The sequence below is a fragment of the Marmota marmota genome, unplaced genomic scaffold (genome assembly GCF_001458135.2).
Source record: "Marmota marmota marmota unplaced genomic scaffold, marMar, whole genome shotgun sequence".
NCBI lineage: Eukaryota > Metazoa > Chordata > Mammalia > Rodentia > Sciuridae > Marmota > Marmota marmota.
The window spans coordinates 16,002,736-16,020,125 of record NW_026000240.1 but is presented as its reverse complement, the minus strand read 5'-3'; the positions used below and the strand labels follow the sequence as shown (position 1 = coordinate 16,020,125).

Sequence of the window (17,390 nt, the reverse complement as noted above, 5' to 3'; positions counted from 1 at the left end):
TTTTTCTTTTTTTTTTTTTTTTTTTTTTTACAACATTGCTGTCCCAGCTGAAGGAGACTCAGATTATGGGATGGGAGCACACCGGCCCACATTTCAATCCGTCCAGTTTAGCACAAGGATATGAGATCAAACCACTCCCAGGACAAACCAGAAGCTACTCTGGACCAACCCAGTTGGCAGGCTCACCCTGGCTCTCTCATGGTCGTGGGAACTTCTAAGGGCCAGACTGTATGTTCAGCAACACTGAAATGGAGAACTGGGCTCCCCAAAACCTGCCCCGACAAAAATAATTGTCACATTCACAGGGGCAAAATGCTTGGCAGGGTGGCTTTTCTCAGAGCTGTAGCCGGCAGCCCATGTCCTGGCCTTGAGGCTGTGGGCACCAGGGTCAGGGGTGGGAAGGGGTGGATTCCTACTCTGGTGACCACGCACCCCACCTTGACCTCTCCTCTGTTTTTCTTCCTCTGTGCTCCATTCCTCTCCTACTCCTTCCTCTGAACTCTTTCCTCTTCCTTTATTTCCTTCTCTCCTATGCTCTGGAAACTCAGAAGCACTCTGAGAATTTCTCGATATTGCTAAGGGTCCTCATCCCCAGCCATAAAGAGTCGGCACCTGGGATTGCAGGGCCCTGGGAAGGGACTTTACCCCTCTGACCACCAGAGTCTTATCTGGATGATGGGTTAAAATAGCCCATGATTGGGGCTGAGGATCAAGCGGTAGCGTGCTTGCCTGGCATGCGCAGGGTGCTGAGTTCGATCCTCAGCACCACATAAAAATAAAATAAAGATGTTGTGTCCACCGAAAACTGAAAAATAAATATTAAAAAATTCTCTCTCTCTCTTCTCTTTCTCTATCTTTAAAAAAAATAGCGCATGATTGTGAATATTTAGTGAGACGTGTGTAGAAATGTTTTGGAAACTGTAAGGCATAATACAGATGTGATTTTCTGCAACCCTTGCCCTTGACCCATCCCATTCCCTGTCACAGCCCAGCTCCCTCTCAGCCAGCCATGAGGGAGGCGGGTCCCTCCTGATCCCTTCTCTAGACTCTTCCCCTTGCACGTTGTGCACAGATCATTCAGCATTTAAAACCCAGTCAGAAGAGGGTCTCTCTCACCCAGGCTATGGTAAGGTTTATTCCTCTTATAAATTGCAGCAACAGGGTGGGGGGAAATAGAGAAGCTGTCTCAGAATTGACTTTAGGTGTGGGAACTCCACCTAGATGTTCATTCTATAAATCTATGTCTACATCTGTGTCTGAATCTGCTTCCATTTCCTAACCAGACTGCCGTCTAAGGGCCCTGATTCTCTGAACAGCCAGGTCTAGACCTAAGGCAGTTCCCAGTGTCATGAACAGATTAACAAATGTTTGTTGATTGAAAACTGATTCAGGATCCTCACTAATCATTTTATAGTGACTAGAACTGCTAGCTAGCTGGCAGATGGGGAATTCAAGGGACATAAAGGAGTCTGCAGAGTAATGATATTAATAATATTAAATCTTGGAGCTGGGCACAGTGGTGCACGCCTGTAATACCAGCAGCTCAGGAGGCTGAGGCAGGAGGATCATGAGTTCAAAGCCAGCCTCAGCAAAAGAAAGGCGCTAAGCAACTCCGTGAGATCCTGTCTCTAAATTAAATACAAAATAGGGCTGGGGATGTGACTCAGTGGTCAGGTGCCCCTGAGTTCAATCCTGGTACACCCCCCAAAAAATAAAAATAAAAAAATAAATAAAACCTGTCATACCATGAGCATTTATTACATCTTATTTGTGCATCACATCCATTATAATTCTCAGCTCTAAAAGGTGGATATGATTATTTTCCCCAACTTAAGAGGCTCAGAGACAGCCATATATTTGTCTAATATCATACAGCATAGAAAGAGGGGTTTGGAGACTTAAGTCCAAACCTATAAGCATCAAAGACCTGTGTGCTTCAAGGGCAAACTTTACCCTAAGGCTTCCATCTCAGTAGACTCTTCTGTCAGTTCTGTGAATTCTAGAAGGGAGGGAACCTCTGTAATTTAGCTGTGATTCTCTAACACTCATCCCAAGTTCTAAACATAATAGATGCTCAATAAATATTTGCTGCATAAATGAAATACTAATATTCATCATTTTGATATTAATCCTTTCTCTACCCTGCATTTACCAAACCTTGGAAACTTCTCTAGGAGACCAGAGACTTAGCTTTCCTGCATGGTCTGCAAACAATTTTTCACCTCTAAACACTTTTATGTAGTCAGAGTCAGGTGAAGACCAACATTCAAGGTATCTGAACAAAGTGACGGAGAGACTTGTGGAAGGGAAAGTGGCTTTGGTTTGGGGGTAGGAAAAAGTTGGTATAAAAAAGGTCTTTGTCCACTCGGGAATTTCTATGTTGAGATCTTCTTTCCTGAGCCCCTTCGGTACCACAGGCGTGTCACCTCCAATGCACTAGAAGGCCTGAGGTTATTGTCTGTGTTCTCCTGACCTGAGGAGAGCCCTGTCTACTAAAAGAGGTCAGCAGTGCCGTGCAGGCCCAGGTTGCATGTGAGACCTCACATCGACAAAGCCCTGGAACAGACAGTGGAGCCAGTCATAGGGCCTGGGGAAGAAAATGCAGCCTCCCCAGGGAGCGGTATATGCTCCCCACTGTATTCCATTCTATTCTGAGCACAGGATAAAGACAAGGAGATGCACTGGGCTTCTCCTGCATCCCTTTCTGGGCTCTGCTTCCTCCAGAGCTATGTCTGCAGGTAGCTGAGTAAGGCCAGCGCAAGGCCAGTGCAGGCATTCTGAGATACAGGGTGGGGGTGCTCAAGCCACCAGCCTTCTGAGCAAGGGCATCTCTCTGGATCTTTCTTCATCACCAGCTGGGGAAGCCTCTGGATGCCTCCACAGCCTCCTGTCCCGAGTCGTGATCCTGGATCTGACTGCACCTCTCTGCTCGTCCAGCCTGGTTCTATCTCCATGTCCCCTGCTGCTATAGCTCAGAGTGGCACTCTCCAAGGGCACCACAATTCCTATCCTGCCACTGCAGCAGACCATGTCCAAACTGGCTACAAAAGAAGACTGAGTCACTGAAACCCGACAGATCCCGGCTCCGTTAGTTGCCAGATAATCACGAGGTTTTAATCTGAACTATGGGAAAAACGTAACTTTCAATGATGGCTTGCCTCAAAATATTGAGTACATATCACATTCAGAAACCAGAGAAGATTACCAAAGGTGTGTGTCCATGTGGAACCCCAGGGCAATCGTGGACGATGGAACTGAGCATGAGGACAGAGTTTCTGATTTTCTGAGCTCCTTGGTTTGGGGAATGAGTCCTTACCGTCCTGAGGTGTCTTCGAAGGCATATTCCCAGCCATCGAGGGTGCGGCAGTATGGGCCCTGGAGGAGACCCAGAGCAGATATGACCAGGCTGTATCCAGAGAAAGCAATTCCCAGAGCAGAAAAGATAATCGACAACATGGTCTAAATAAGATACAGAAGAAGATTAGAGAATGAGCAAAACAAGGAGGCCCTTTATTCACAGTACCCTTTGGGACCCGCCCCTGCTTGTCTGAACCCAAGGTAGCCCATGTAATTCCAAATGCCATATAAAAATGGGAGAATTTGGGGCTGGGGCGGTAGCTCAGTGGCAGAGCACTTGCCTCTCATGTGTGAGGCTCTGGGTTTGATCCTCAGCACCACATGAAAATAAAGACACTTGGTCTATCTATGACTACAATTAAAAAAAAAATGGAAAAATTTGATCCAAACCTGTCTGATCATAAAATACATTTCCAAATGATTTTTTTTGTTATCATTCAGAGGGTATCAGATCATTTACTAAATTTCTTCTATTTTTCTGGAAGTCTGCCATCAAAATAATGATGACCTTTTATAGAATCGTGGTGAAGGGGCGTGATCCATCAGCCTGTAGCTATTTGTTGGACCTGTTATTTTCTAGGTAGGGCAGCTTCTCTAAGAATAAGCTCTGACTTCTGTTTCCCTTGTGAAGATGGTGTTTTAAAATCTTCACATGTAAGAATGTAACGGGGGTTAGAGGTGTTTGCTAGGTGTTCATGTTCAAGTTCACACAGAATGGAAAGGACCTGAAGGGCTTCTCTGTGTGGGGAGCAGGAGCAACGGCACAGGCAGATGTGAGAGAGTGGGCAGGCTGCTCTGACCTGAGAAGGGCTCATTCAGAGGCTCGAGGGAGCAGCTCTGAAGACCAGATGGACCTGGGGTTAATGTTGGGGAGACAGGCTCCACAAACCCTATTCAACCCCCAAGGAACTTGGGAAGCAGCATGGATCTAGGCTAGAGATTGCTTGCATACCAGATCAAGGAGTCTGGACCTCTTCATCCTTGGCAGGGGCATGCCCTGCTCCAACATTTTATTAAAAAATGTTTACATCCACAGCAAAAGTTGAAAACATAAAACCACAAAGCCCTCTGTACTCTTTATCTAAACTCACCCATCACAAACATCTTCCCATGCTGTGCCCTTGCTCTGTGTGCATGTGTCTTTGCACATGTGTGTACACATATGTTCGTACCCACACACACTATTGTTTTGTTGAACCATTTGAAAGTGGGTCTGCAGACGTTATGATCTTTCACCCCTAAATACACAGCATCATCTTTCCTAAGGTTAAAAGCCTTCCATTATTTTGGAACTCTTTTTAATGGATCCAATGAAGGTTTATGTGCAAGGTTATGTCTCTCTACACTAGTCTGACTTTGTTTCTCATAGTATCAGATTTTATGAAGAATTCTACCAGTCATCTTGTGAAGGTCCCATATTCTGGGATTTCCTGCCTATTTCTTCACGTTTGGGTGCAGACGTCTAGGCAGGAACACCGGAGTGGTGAGGTGCACTGTGAGCCTCTCCTACACTGAAGCTGAGCATGTTCCCTTGGCTAAAGGTGCCCCTTGGACCTCTCTCCTATAGGTACATTTTCCATTTTGAAATTAGTAAATAACTGGTGAGGGAGCCCTTTGAGACAGGGTCAAAGTCTGTTTAATAACATTTCAAGTGATAGACCTGGCATCCACTGATGACCTCAGTGGTCACCAGTGAACACACAGGGTATTGCAATGAACTGCTTTATTGATTCTATCATTTCTCTGAATTTTAGGTGACCCTTTCTTACCCAGAAGGACTTCCATTTCCCATTTCTCTCTCCTCTGCTTCTCTCTTTCAATATTATTGTGGACTCATTGATTTTATAATCCAATGTGCAATAATCCATAGCTGCTACTACTTTCTCAGATGCCCAGAGGGTCCAAATTTGGCCACAGGAACCCCCTTTGGGTCAATTCCTTGGCCTACTCCTATCATTCTTGAACAATTCCTTGTTTCCTGGTGCCCCAGGTTCATTTGGAATTTAGCCAGCCCCAGACTTTGAATAGGCTGTTTTTCTAACAAATCTTGGAACTGATTTTTGAGCAAGGAAATAACGTGACCCAATGTGCTTCTGGAGGCATGCTCTGGCAGTGGTGGCACAGAGCTGGAAGTGAAGAGCCCACAGGTGAGGGCCCCGCTGGAAATGACTTGGAGTTGAGCTGATAGACAGTCACTGGAGAAAAACACATTAGGGAGAAACGAGACAGGAGATGGAATTATTTAAAAAAAAAAAATCCAGAGTTGAAATTTAGATGAAAAGGGGAAAAAAACAAGGATGCCAAGAAGTATAGTTTGGTTTGGGAGAAAAACTAATTTATTTCAGAAATGTTGATTGGAAGGGGAGAGGAAGACAGGAAGGCAGTGACATGCAGATAAATCTAGAAGCTGAGACCAGAAGGCGGAGGACACACCTGCAACTTTAGGAATAAAAATGATGCCAAGTTGCAATCCTTTGTTCAAAATTATGTCACTGGCTATAACATCAGACTATTCCTAGCAGCCTTTTGTGCTGGAGATGCTAATTGGAAGTCAACATAAATTGGACATGTTGATTTTGGTTCTGTACTTAATGATACATACATTTGTTTCCTAGAATTTCCTTGACTAGCATGGCTTACGCGTTTACCTCAATCTATTGCTTCACCCAAACAATTCTGAAAGCTCTTCTGTAATTGTAATATAAGTAGCTATGGGACAGAGATGTCTAAGTGTATTGGTTGAGAACACACACACACACACACACACACACACACACCCCTCAGGAACATAGTGCTAAATTAAGTAATTAATTTTCCAAAGGCCAAGAAATTTGGCCAAACCATCTTGGCTATAAATCCAAATCTGCTGGGGAGATTTTTAAAGAAATCACGCCTATGTTGTATCTCAAACCAACTAAATGAGAGACCTGGGGTGGGGCGGGGGTGGAATTCAGGTACTAGGTTTTTTGCATGTTCCGGGTGGTCGCAATGGGAGCCTCTGCTGCAGAGTGCCCAGGAGAGTCTGATCAGGCTCCTCCTAGTCAACCAACACCAAGTTCACTTGGACCCACAGGTGCCTCCTCTGTAAGACAGCAGCCACGACAATCTACCCACTGGGCAAATGTGAAAGAACTAGAAATTGTCTGTAAATGTGATTTTAGGAAGGAGAGGAAGAGGAGATGGTGGGGAAGCCAGAGCCCAGGTGTGCCTGATGAGCTTGGGCTTAGGAGACTGGGTGGAACTATTCTCTCTGATTCTATTTTAATTATTTTTAAAGTTTTAAACCCAGCAACATGGATGAATATATAAATCATTAAGTCAATAAGAGAAACCATATAAAAAGAAAAATACTATAAGATTCATTTTATATAAGATACTAACCAATCTATAATGACAGAGTAGATCAAAGGTTACTTTTGGGGGGTTAATGGAAATGTTCCATATGTTATTATTGCAATAGCTTCAAGGTGCATCCAATAGCCCAAACTCATAGAATGCTGCACTTTCGGTGGATGCCATTTATCATAAGTAACTTGGTCCTCAATGAAGTTGGCATGGAAAAAAATAGACTCCTGGAAACCCAGTGAGGAAAAAATAGTGCTCTTTCCTAATTCCATGTGCCTTTCAATTCTGGGATTCTAGAAAAGTACCATCAGAACAAAGGCAGAGGAAATAGGTAAGCGAAGTGGAAGACATCTCGAGTACTCTCAGTCTGAACCAAGGACCAAGAGTGTGAGATGACGTCAGTATGCTATGGACTGACAGGAAAGGAAGCTGGAACCCACCCACCCCCCATCCCCTGAGCTGCTGCTCTTACCATGTATTTTTTGGTGCAGTTTTCACTCTGGCAACACTTATAGCGGCTCTCATTGTCCAGGACAAGAAGAACCACAGCTACCATCAGCATCTGTGGGAGGAGGAGAAAATGTCAGAAATGGACACTCATTTGACACTCATGGTTCTGAGCAGAGGACCTGGATTCGAAGCACTGAGTCTGGAGTCAGGTGGACTTGGGTTCAAATCCCAGCTCTGCTGCTTTCTAGCTGTGTGAACTTGAGAGTCATTCTCTAAAATGTAGGGTTCAGAACTCACCCTGCTGAGTTATTATCAGGCACTATATAGCGCTTTGAGTTCAGTGCTGGATTCATAGTGATTGATCAATACTGGCTATTACTCTCAAGGTTTGCAATAGTCAAAGCTAATGGATAAGGAGGAGTAGGCGGTACAGCCGTGAGCACCCCACTTTGGGCAGCAAATCTGCATTTTCTCTGCCTCAGTTGTGGAGGATGAAGGAAAATCCTTCACCAGAGTTTGCAGCCTGCCACTCTCTCCACTAACTGCCCTTGGGAAGGGTTAGTCTGAAACTTTATCTCTTTAAAGGAAGCTCAGTTTCCCATGCAATCAAAAATTTCCAGTGTGTTTTGTCTGTTTTAGGCCAACATGCTGGGATAATTCAATGTTTTCTGCTTCTTTTCTTGGTATCTTAGGCAAAGGACTCAAGCTCTGGAAAGGATGTGGATTTCGTTACTCTGAATTTCTGGCTAAGAGAGGTATGAACCAGAGCTTATGGGAAATTCCCCACCCATCCTTTGCTCTCACTGTTGAGCACTAAATCCTAAGGTGAGGTCACTGTCACTCTACCATTGGCAACACCTCCAGTGTCCAACACCTTCAGCTTTCCTTTCTTTGTCTGTCCCTTTAACTGTTTATCTGTATTTCTCAACTTCTCTTAACAAGGAATCAGAACTGCAGGAAATCATGACATTACAATAATATTTTGCAGCAATCCTTAGAAAATGAAAAATAAAAAAATGGGTTCTTCTTCCAGTTTTTAATCTTACCTGGAATACAAGTCAAGGAGTCCTATATTTTTTCTCCTTCCAACAATGTAATTATTACAGATTCTTATAGATTCTGGTTTAATCTTATTTATGTGTATTTTCCATTCATTACAGATACTTATTGAGGAAACAATGTTAAGATAAAGCTGAAGTAACAGTAACCAGTATCATTATAGTATTGGTACTCATAATTAGCCTTAGACCCTAGAGTCCTGTTGCTTAGCTGTTGACTGTTGAAAGAGAGGCTGCCTTTATTTTGTTAATACCACATGGTGGAGGACTCACAAGCAATGGAGGAAAATTACCCACAATTCCGCCCATCTTCATGTTTCCATATATTTATTTCCAGAGTTTTTTCATTTCCATGTTTTCTATAGTTGTAATAACAAATGTATCTAACTTTGTTGCATCTTTGTTCACTTAACATAAAATAATATACATTTTCGATGTTGTTATATTTTCATAATTACAATCTTTATCACTGTATGAAGGGAGTGTACCATAATTTATTTAGACCCTTTTCTGCTAAGATGCTTTTTAAAATAATGCTATAACAACCATGGTTCATATAACTCTTTCCTTATTTTGGATTATTTCCTCAGAATGAATGATGAGATTTAGGATTATCAAATTGAGAGACAACAGCATTTTCATGGACCTTGATGTTTTGCACCAAACTCTTCTCCAAAGGATTTGCTTTTATTGGCAGTGCCACTAACATTAGTTGTATACCCATTATGTGGCAACATCCATAGCATTGGGTATTAATACTTAAAAGTCTGCCAATTTAATATGCAAAACCAAAATGAAATCAAAAGTAAATGAAAACTGCTTTCCAACAATAGCTGTTCAAATGTTGTAATAAGTAAATTCCTCCAAATACAGATAGATATAATGCCTTTTCTTCCACGTTATTGGAAGTCTCAGGAGATTACAGTGCACAATGTATTGTTTTCAGGAATGGGACCACCAGGAAGAGCGTCTTTTCCTCTGAGTTGCCAACATGAATTACTATCAGCTCATTTATTTTTGAAGAACACAAAGCCATCAGGAAAACATTCACGGATTCTTTCCAGTGATAATTTTGAGTTCCTATTTAAGAACATCCTCCATCATTGGAGAGGTGATTTGGACTCCTTACTGATAATGTGGCCCATTTTTAAATAAATATTTATAATTATGACAGTCACTGGCTACATACTACATGTCAGTCTCTGTCCAGGGCACTTTATCTGATTTTATTTAATCCCTACAATCACCCTGGGAAGTAAACATCATTATTCACATTTTGAAAATGTGGACAGGGAGGCTTTAAGTATCTTGCCAAAGGTCTCCTGACACAAATGACAGAGCCTAGATTTGAAAGAAAGTTTGTCTGAATCTCCAAGTCTCTGATTTTTCCATGCTGTTTTAGTACCCCTGCCCCCAGGCTAAAGAAATCCTGCGTGCAGACAGAAAATCCATTCTAGAAAAGAGTAATGCCACTGGAAATTAAGTAGCTTAAATTGATACACCGGGTTCATGATTTTTTTCAGCATAATATTTTTATAGGCCAGTGTCCCAAAAACTTTACTTGGACTAGTTTTCTGTATTGCTAAAGCCACATTGCTGAATAAGTTTATCCAAAACAAAGCTACGCCCCAAATCTTAAAGGACTCATAGCCCCTCCATCCCCTCCCACCTTCCAAATCTGAAAGTCAAGATTCGTAGAACGCTTTTCATCACTTTGTGTACAGGCCATGCTTACTAACGGATCCCCATTCTGCAATCTCAAGTCTCCAAAATCACACTTACCATGACACCCGAGAAACAGATTCCTTCAAAATACCACACGTAGTTGGTAAGCTTATTGCTGGCTGCGTAGGAGACCTGCCCATTGGGGAAATACAGTAATATGTTCACAATGATGCTCCAAAGTGCAAGTGGAATTAGCAGGCAGCTCAGGCAGCCCCCGCACTTCCGAGACCCCATTGTGTCCTGCTTACAGCTCGCAGAGTCCAAGAGAGAATTGCATACGCCGGTGGTCCTTTTTCCTGTCTGTCTTTTTCTTTTTCTTTCCTTCTTTCTTTTTTTTTTAAATTACCTGCCACTTTCTGGGTCAGAGCCCTTCACTTCAGATTCATGAGGAGCCAGGGCTTGGAGTACAACTGCAGCCCAGAACAATCCGTGTGAGTACTGGTTTACTATTTGGAGAACAATAGACAATGATCAAGGGCTGAGGAGCTGAGCTGGTCTTCATCCTGTGCCAGAGGAATGTGCTGTTTGACACTGCTTTGGAGAATAAGTCATTTTCCCCTGGATTAGAGCACTGCAGACTTAACCCTGAGCAAGTCTGGAGAAGGAAGTTGGGGGAGGCAGCTGGAATTGAGTCTGGCAAATGTCATCCAGCAGTGGAGACAAGGTTCAAGAGAAACCACCCAGGAGGCTTGGGTTAGAGCATGGCCTCTTCATCCCTTTTCATCTCTCTCCCTTTCACCAAGGCTCTTGATGATTTTCTGTAGCTATTATTAGGGGTCATTCATACTGAGAGGGGTGCAAGGGGACTAAGGGACAGGGGAGGGGGAAAGCCAGTGTCCCAACTGATGACTTGACTGTCCAAGTTCAGCACCGCCTTCCTCCCAAAGCGCCCGTCCATCACCTCTGCCTCTCTGAAAAAGTCACAGCAGGCACAAATACATACGTTTCCTACTGTTAAGGAAAAGGAGATGAATGAAGGTGGTTTAGGACTCTGTGACCTTTTAATGAAGATCAGGAATTCTTCCAAATGACTGCCTTAAATGTAAAGAGCCACGGATGCCCTCTAATTATGATGACGTGAGAAGAAATTACTGCAGCAGGTTAAAGACCGAGTGGACATCGGTGGATGCAAATCCAACAATTGCTGGACCAGTTCCTCCCCTTTCTGCTGAATTGGCTTGACTTCTCCTAAATCTCAACTTCTCAACTGTGAAATGGGGATTAAAAACAAATAGTACCTTGCCCAGAAAGATAATGTGAAGATGTTTAAACAAGATTATGTGCACAAAACAGTTCCAGCTGCACATATAGACAGACAGACAGCCAGCTATCAATGGGAGCCATTAGTAATCATCTTTTATTTTTTATTTTTTTAGTGCTGGGGATTGAACACACTTGCTAGGCTTGTGCTTTATCACAAGGCTACATTTCCAGTCTAGGGGTCATCATTAATAAAACAAAGAGTTATTAAAGGAATATAATTATCAAAATAGTACAGAGATTAGAAGAAAGTTTGCTTATTTACTCTTCTGTATACTCATGGAGTTCTGAATCATGGTCCTAAATTCAGACCCCATTATAGTCCTCTTTATAGTCTTCCTGAAACTGTTAATACACTTCAACATATATGCTTTTAATTTGGGGAAACAAAAATTTATTTTTATGAGAATCATTTTCAGATTACATGATTATAAAAAAAGCTTTATTATACTTTTTTAGAAAATTGAGATACGTGGAAGCACTTCTGGATTGAAAGGAAACAAAAGTAGAAACCAGTGGTCTTGCACTATGATGGTCAGAGAGTTCTTAGCACCCCCTTATGTGCATGTGTGTGTGTGTGTATGCCTGTGTGTGTGTGTGTGTGTGTGTATGTGTTTTCTCTAGCATTTTTGATCCAAGTGCATCACAGTTCTGGACAATAGATCTCCCTCCCAAAGACATAGAAGCAGCCTAAAGTCACATTTATGGGCGTTCTTGCAATGATTGGAAAGAAAAGCATCACTTTTGATTGAATATTAATTGAGCACCTACCATCTGCCAGGTACTGTTCTAAGAGCAGAGGAAAGATCTGTGAATAAGAGTCCCAATCTCGGCCTCTGTGGAGTGGAGGAGCACCTTAGGTGGTGATAAGTCCGGCTCAAATATATCAAGAAAGGGAACTTGAGGCACCAGAGAATAAAGGTAGGGATATAATTTCAAACATGGTGATCAGGGAAGACCTTAATGACAATGTGACATTTGAGCAAAGATCCGAAGGAGGCAGAGGGTGGGAGCTGTTCAGAGAACTAGGGGGAAAGCATTCCAGACGGTGAGAACAGGAAGTGTTAGGAGACCTGGAGGTCGAAGTAAGCCACAGCAATGAGATCACTGGGGCTAGAGCCAAGAGAGGGAGATAAGAGGAGTTAAATATAAAAGATGACTTCTGAGCAGAACAATGATTTGGTGTTAACAGACTCACTCTGGCTGAAGGGCTGTGAACAGATGATATAGGCTGTCCATCAAAGAAAGGAGATGAGTTCTGACAGTGTCTTAACCATCCAGTCAGTAGCTGAAGGTGGCAGACCATGAATCCAGCAGCAGAGCTGCTGAGGACAGGCTGGACTTCGGAGGTAGAGCTGACAGAATTTGGTAACAGATGGGATGTGGGTGTAAGAGAAAGACAGGTGTCAAAGACGACTATCCGGTTGGGGCCTGAGCAGCTGGAGCCATGAGGCTGTGATGAACAGAAATGAGCAAAAGAGCCATAGTAGGTTGGGGAGGGAAGATGGCGTGCTCCGTTTCAAACATGCAAAGTTTTCAGACACCGGTAAAAAATCCCAGTGCAGATGCCTGATAGGCAGTTGGATATATAAAAACAAGTTCAGGCAAGAAGATGAAGTTCAGGCAAGAAGCCTGGGATGAAGTGTACCCAGGACAGTCTCCAGTGGTGTGAATGGTATGTGTCGACAGGAAAGACGACTAAGGACCCACTCCTGGAAAGTCCAGAGCTGAGCTTGGGGACACGAGAGGAAGCCAGCAAAGAGCCTGAGAAGTGACCAGTGAGTTACAAGAAACACCAGGAGCCCATCCTGGAAGTTGAGGTTCCTGGAAGAGGGAGTGGACCCTCTGAGTTAACTGCTGCCAGTCAGACCAGTGGTGTCGGGGACTGAGCCCTGCCGAGTCAGTGGTGGCCTTGGTAAGAGGAGCTTTCATGATGGAGAGAAGAGACTCAGCTGGTGTGAGGTTGTGAGAGAATGGAGGAGAGGAACTGGAGAGGAGAGGTGACACATAATAATGGAGCCATCGCCAGAGGGAACGTGGGAATCAAGGAAGACTTTCGGGTGGGAGGTGGGGCCAGACAGTGCGGAGAGGAAGAGGAGTGCTGGGGTGTGTCCTTGAGTCAGGGAGAGGCGGGGAGCAGGGCTTAGGTGGCAGCAGGGGCAGGTCACTCCGGCAACAGAAAGGAAGACAGAGCACGTGGGCCTGGAGGTCATGAGTGGGAAACTCTGATGACTTCTGCTTCCTCAGTGAACCAGCTCATCAGCTGAGACGAGGATGGGCCGTGTACTAGCTGAGACCAAAAGACCTGACAAAAGTCACGTAGAGGAGAAGACTTTATTTGGCTCGTAGTATCAGAAGTTCATTGCCAGGTTCGTGACTCCATGGCTTGGGGCCTGAGGTGAGGCAGAACTTCTGGTGGAAGGGCATGGTGGAGGAGAGTAGCTCAGGACATGGCCACAGAGAGAGCTCCACTCACCAAAGATAAAATATAAACTCCAAAGGCCTGGCCCAGTGACCTCCTCCAGCTACATCCTACCTGCCTACAGTTAATCCACATAAGTGGATTAATCCACAGATTAGGTTATACCCCTCATGATCAAATCACTTTGTCTCTGAAAATGCTCGCATCCTCTCAACCATGAGCTTCTAGGGGACACATCATATCCCAACCAGAACAGGAAGGATGTTGAAAGCTTAGAGAGAGAATTTCAGACAGTTGGCTTAGAAAGGAGGGCGATGAGTGGACTAGGGCAGTGGGGCAGGCGCTCCAGTACGTGACCATGGATCGAGGATGAGGCCAGGCAGCTTGGGTGCTCTTCCCTGGGAGCTCTAGCTGCAAGGCATAGGCAGAGTGGGAAGAGAGCCGGACTCAACCAGGACTCAGAACTTGCTAGGCAAGAACCACGTAGACAGAGTGGGGAAGAGGATCAGGAATAGAGGCAAAGAGCGGTTCTAGTGATGGGCTGGGAACACTGTGAGAGAGTGGGAGGAACAGGAAAAGAGCAGCAGGATTTTTAAATTGTGCGTCCCAGTGTAACAGGGGGGCTGTTGGTTTGGGGTGACAGAGCAAGAGTGGGCTCTAGGAAGACGACTGAGAGCGGGATGCTGAATTTGAGGCTCTAGAGTCATTTCGGGAACTGGTGAAAACGAGGCCTTGGAGGGCTGACATGGACTGGAGCATGTTCCCTCCAAATTCCCCACCTGGAATCCTGCTCTCATGGAGCCTCTAACCAGCACTGAAGGAAGGAGCGAGAAAGGAGAGAACAGGACGATCACAGAAGAGGGCCACTGGCTACCAAGATCCCAGGAGCTGCTGGGTTGTACAGACCAGTTTGCAAGGGTCTAAGAAGGTTCAATCAGGTGAGATGTCTTTCGAAGTGCTGATTGCTAACACTGGGTACTTTGGAGAAGTGTAAGCATACATTTCTCAATGCTTATGGAGACTGGAGTCTTAGAGGTTTTCCCACCTTGCGGAAAGGCCATGGCTTGTGGGAATTGTCCATGTCAGTGAGGACAGCTGTCATTCTCAGTCAGGGCCTCAAAATAACCATGTCCAACATCTCTTGAGAATCCTCTAAGTGAGTCAGTGAGCCAGAAGCTTTTGCAAGTATTAAAAACAAACAAAAATCCCCCCTAAGAAATTCTTACAGTGACACTGAGGTGGAAGACATGGTTAGGCCCATCTTACGTGAACACAAAAGCATGGATCTAAGGAAAGTTTTAAAAACATACTCAAGAGCTAGAAATGAAGCCCCAGACCTTCATACAACTTGAACTCTTCCATCACGTCCTTCCTTGCTTAATATATTTCTGTGTATGGATCCTCCTTCTTCATTACAATTAGTTTTCAAGTGCGGAGCGACTTCTTAGTAGTGGCTCCCTGTGGCACTGTTTGGAAGGGATGAGGACTTCAGGGGGAGGGACATACAGGCCAGAGAGATTACCTAGATAGATTAGTGATGTCTGTGATGGAGACGGGGTCAGGGAAGGGCGTCGTGCCTGGCCAGTGTTTCCCAGTCTCGGTCACTCCCAAAATAGTGTCTCTAATGATGGTTTCAGTTCATCGGTAGTTATGAAAACTTGAGGGGACACGAATGACCAGTTGTCATTTGGGAGACTGTCCAGAAACAGCAACAGGAGTGAACAAAGAATGCATAACTGGCTGGAACATTTGATAAGATTATGAAAAAGGAAATTGGAACAAGTTCCTTGTCTTTGGTTATCCCATCAGCGAAAATATCTAATGAAATCTCCCCAGAGAACTAAAAAATGTACTCCATTTTATTTCTAAGAAAACGTTTTTAACTTGCCTCGGAAAGAATCTGTCTGATCATAAATGACATCCTTTTGAAGCTATTTGCCTCCTGTAAGCTCCCGATTTTCTTGCCAAGGAATTTCTTACTAAATCAGGACTTTCTTGCTGATCCCCAGCAACAGGGAAGGGTCACGGGAAGGCTGTGTTCATTGGCTGCCTGTGGCCTTGGCTTCCTGTTCTCCACAGAGGAGCTGAGGAAATCCGCAGGATGCCTGCTCTTGGGCTGGGTGACTCAGGAGGAAACACTCCACCTAAAATAGTCTTGGCGCACAACGTCTGAGTCACCTCAGAGTCAGAGTTGATGTGTGACCCTGGAATTTGTCCCACAGGTGATGGGAAGGGGGGATTGGAAGAAGCATCTGAAATCAATGTATTGACAAGAAAAGTTTGCCACGAAGACTAAACAGCAGAGAAGGTGACTATTCGGGAGTAATCTCATCCTGAGAGTTCAAAATAAATGAATGGTGATTTCCTACATCGTCTAAGGGCACACAGTCCTGGTCAGGGTCCAGGTTAGAGACCCACTGGGAGTAAATATTTGCTTAAAAACACATTAGAAAAAACAGCAGGAGAACAGCTGTGTAAACAGATGTGGGCCCTTTGGACAAAGCCTTCCTGAGTTCTGTGTTTATGATTCTTCTCTAGAATTATCTGGCCCAAACGCCAACAACGCCAGCAGGCTCTGGGTTGATCTCCAGCTAATGGTGAACATGGAGCTTTTTGCCCACGGAGAGGAGGAAATGCGTAAGCAATTCCTACCCAAAGCTCCCCAGCAGCCGTATGCCGGGGGCACGTCCACCTGGATCACTGTCATGCCCCCGGACGTCAAAGTCCATTGAGTTCTTTGAGCTTCTCACAGTGAGAGCATGAGAAGCTGATTTTGGTCTTTATTCTGAAGATACATGTTGGGCATCGACAACCAAGGGGAAGAGCACCACTCCTGGCCTCAGGATGCCCAGAGTCGAGTTGAGGATAACAATGTGTTTAGCAGCAGATTTGCAATACAAAATGTTGAGCCTCCAACTGATTTAACCTTGGCTTCTTGAAGGGAAGCTGGGGTTCAGGGGGGATTTCTCACAAGGTTGGAACAGAAATGAATCTTCAAGTTAAGATGCTTGTGACAGGGCAACCAGGGACTCAATCCAAGTGAAATGTGCCATGGTAGATGAAATGTAGGATATGAAACTTGAAAGTGGTAGAAGGACGTTGTGAATTGGGGTCTAACAATGGTGCTATGAAGAAGATTGTTTTAATATTTAGGAGACACATACACCTTACTCTTAGGAAAATAAGGAGGAGGAAGAGAATAATGATAGATCCATAAATAAAGCAAATGTCCCAAAATATTAATCATTGCTGAATTTGAATTTGGAGGTCCATTGTACCAATTTTTTAACTTTTATGAATTTGGAAAATTTCTCATAAAAGATCATTGAAGAAGGTGCCTAGGTAGCCACTTACTTGTGTGAACGGCAATGCTGCCCAAAATTTGAAGGGTATTTTCATCTTGGGAATTCCAAGTAGGAGCTGGGGTTGGATGTGGGGAGTTGACAACCAAGGGGTGCCTAGAACTTTCAGGGGAGGTAGAAATACTTTATCCAGTATTTTTATATGTTCCTTAAGCAATTAAAATATATGCAAAATGTTTTTTAAAAAAATTCTAATTTAGAAAAATATGCTACACACTATTTTTTATTTTAATTAAGAATACCTGGGGCTGGGGTGTGGCTCAGTGGCAGAGTGCTTGCCTAGCATGTATGAGGCACTGGATTCAATCCCCAGCACCACATAAAAAATAAATAAATAAAATAAAGGTATTGTGTTCATCTACAACTTAAAAGAATTCCTCGTTTAGAAAGAATTTAAGAGAGCAGAATTTT

At 44.0% G+C, this 17,390-nt stretch overlaps 1 protein-coding gene across 2 annotated transcripts in view; it reads right to left on the bottom strand.

Annotated features, from left to right (window-relative positions):
• The window catches only part of Tm4sf18 (transmembrane 4 L six family member 18), a 13,028-nt gene extending 2,525 nt beyond the window's left edge, over window positions 1–10,503 (bottom strand). Inside the window, exons 1-3 of one of the 2 annotated variants that reach the window (XM_048793945.1) lie at window positions 9,993–10,503; window positions 7,175–7,264; window positions 3,317–3,375 (exon numbers count right to left, since the gene is read on the bottom strand). In XM_048793945.1, coding sequence (XP_048649902.1) covers window positions 3,317–3,375; window positions 7,175–7,264; window positions 9,993–10,169 — 326 coding nt within the window. In that variant the 5' untranslated portion in view covers window positions 10,170–10,503. Of the gene's footprint in view, window positions 1–3,316; window positions 3,460–7,174; window positions 7,265–9,992 lie in introns of both variants that reach the window. The other variant, XM_015486954.2, reaches the window with a different exon arrangement.
• Between the last annotated feature and the right edge of the window lie 6,887 nt (window positions 10,504–17,390).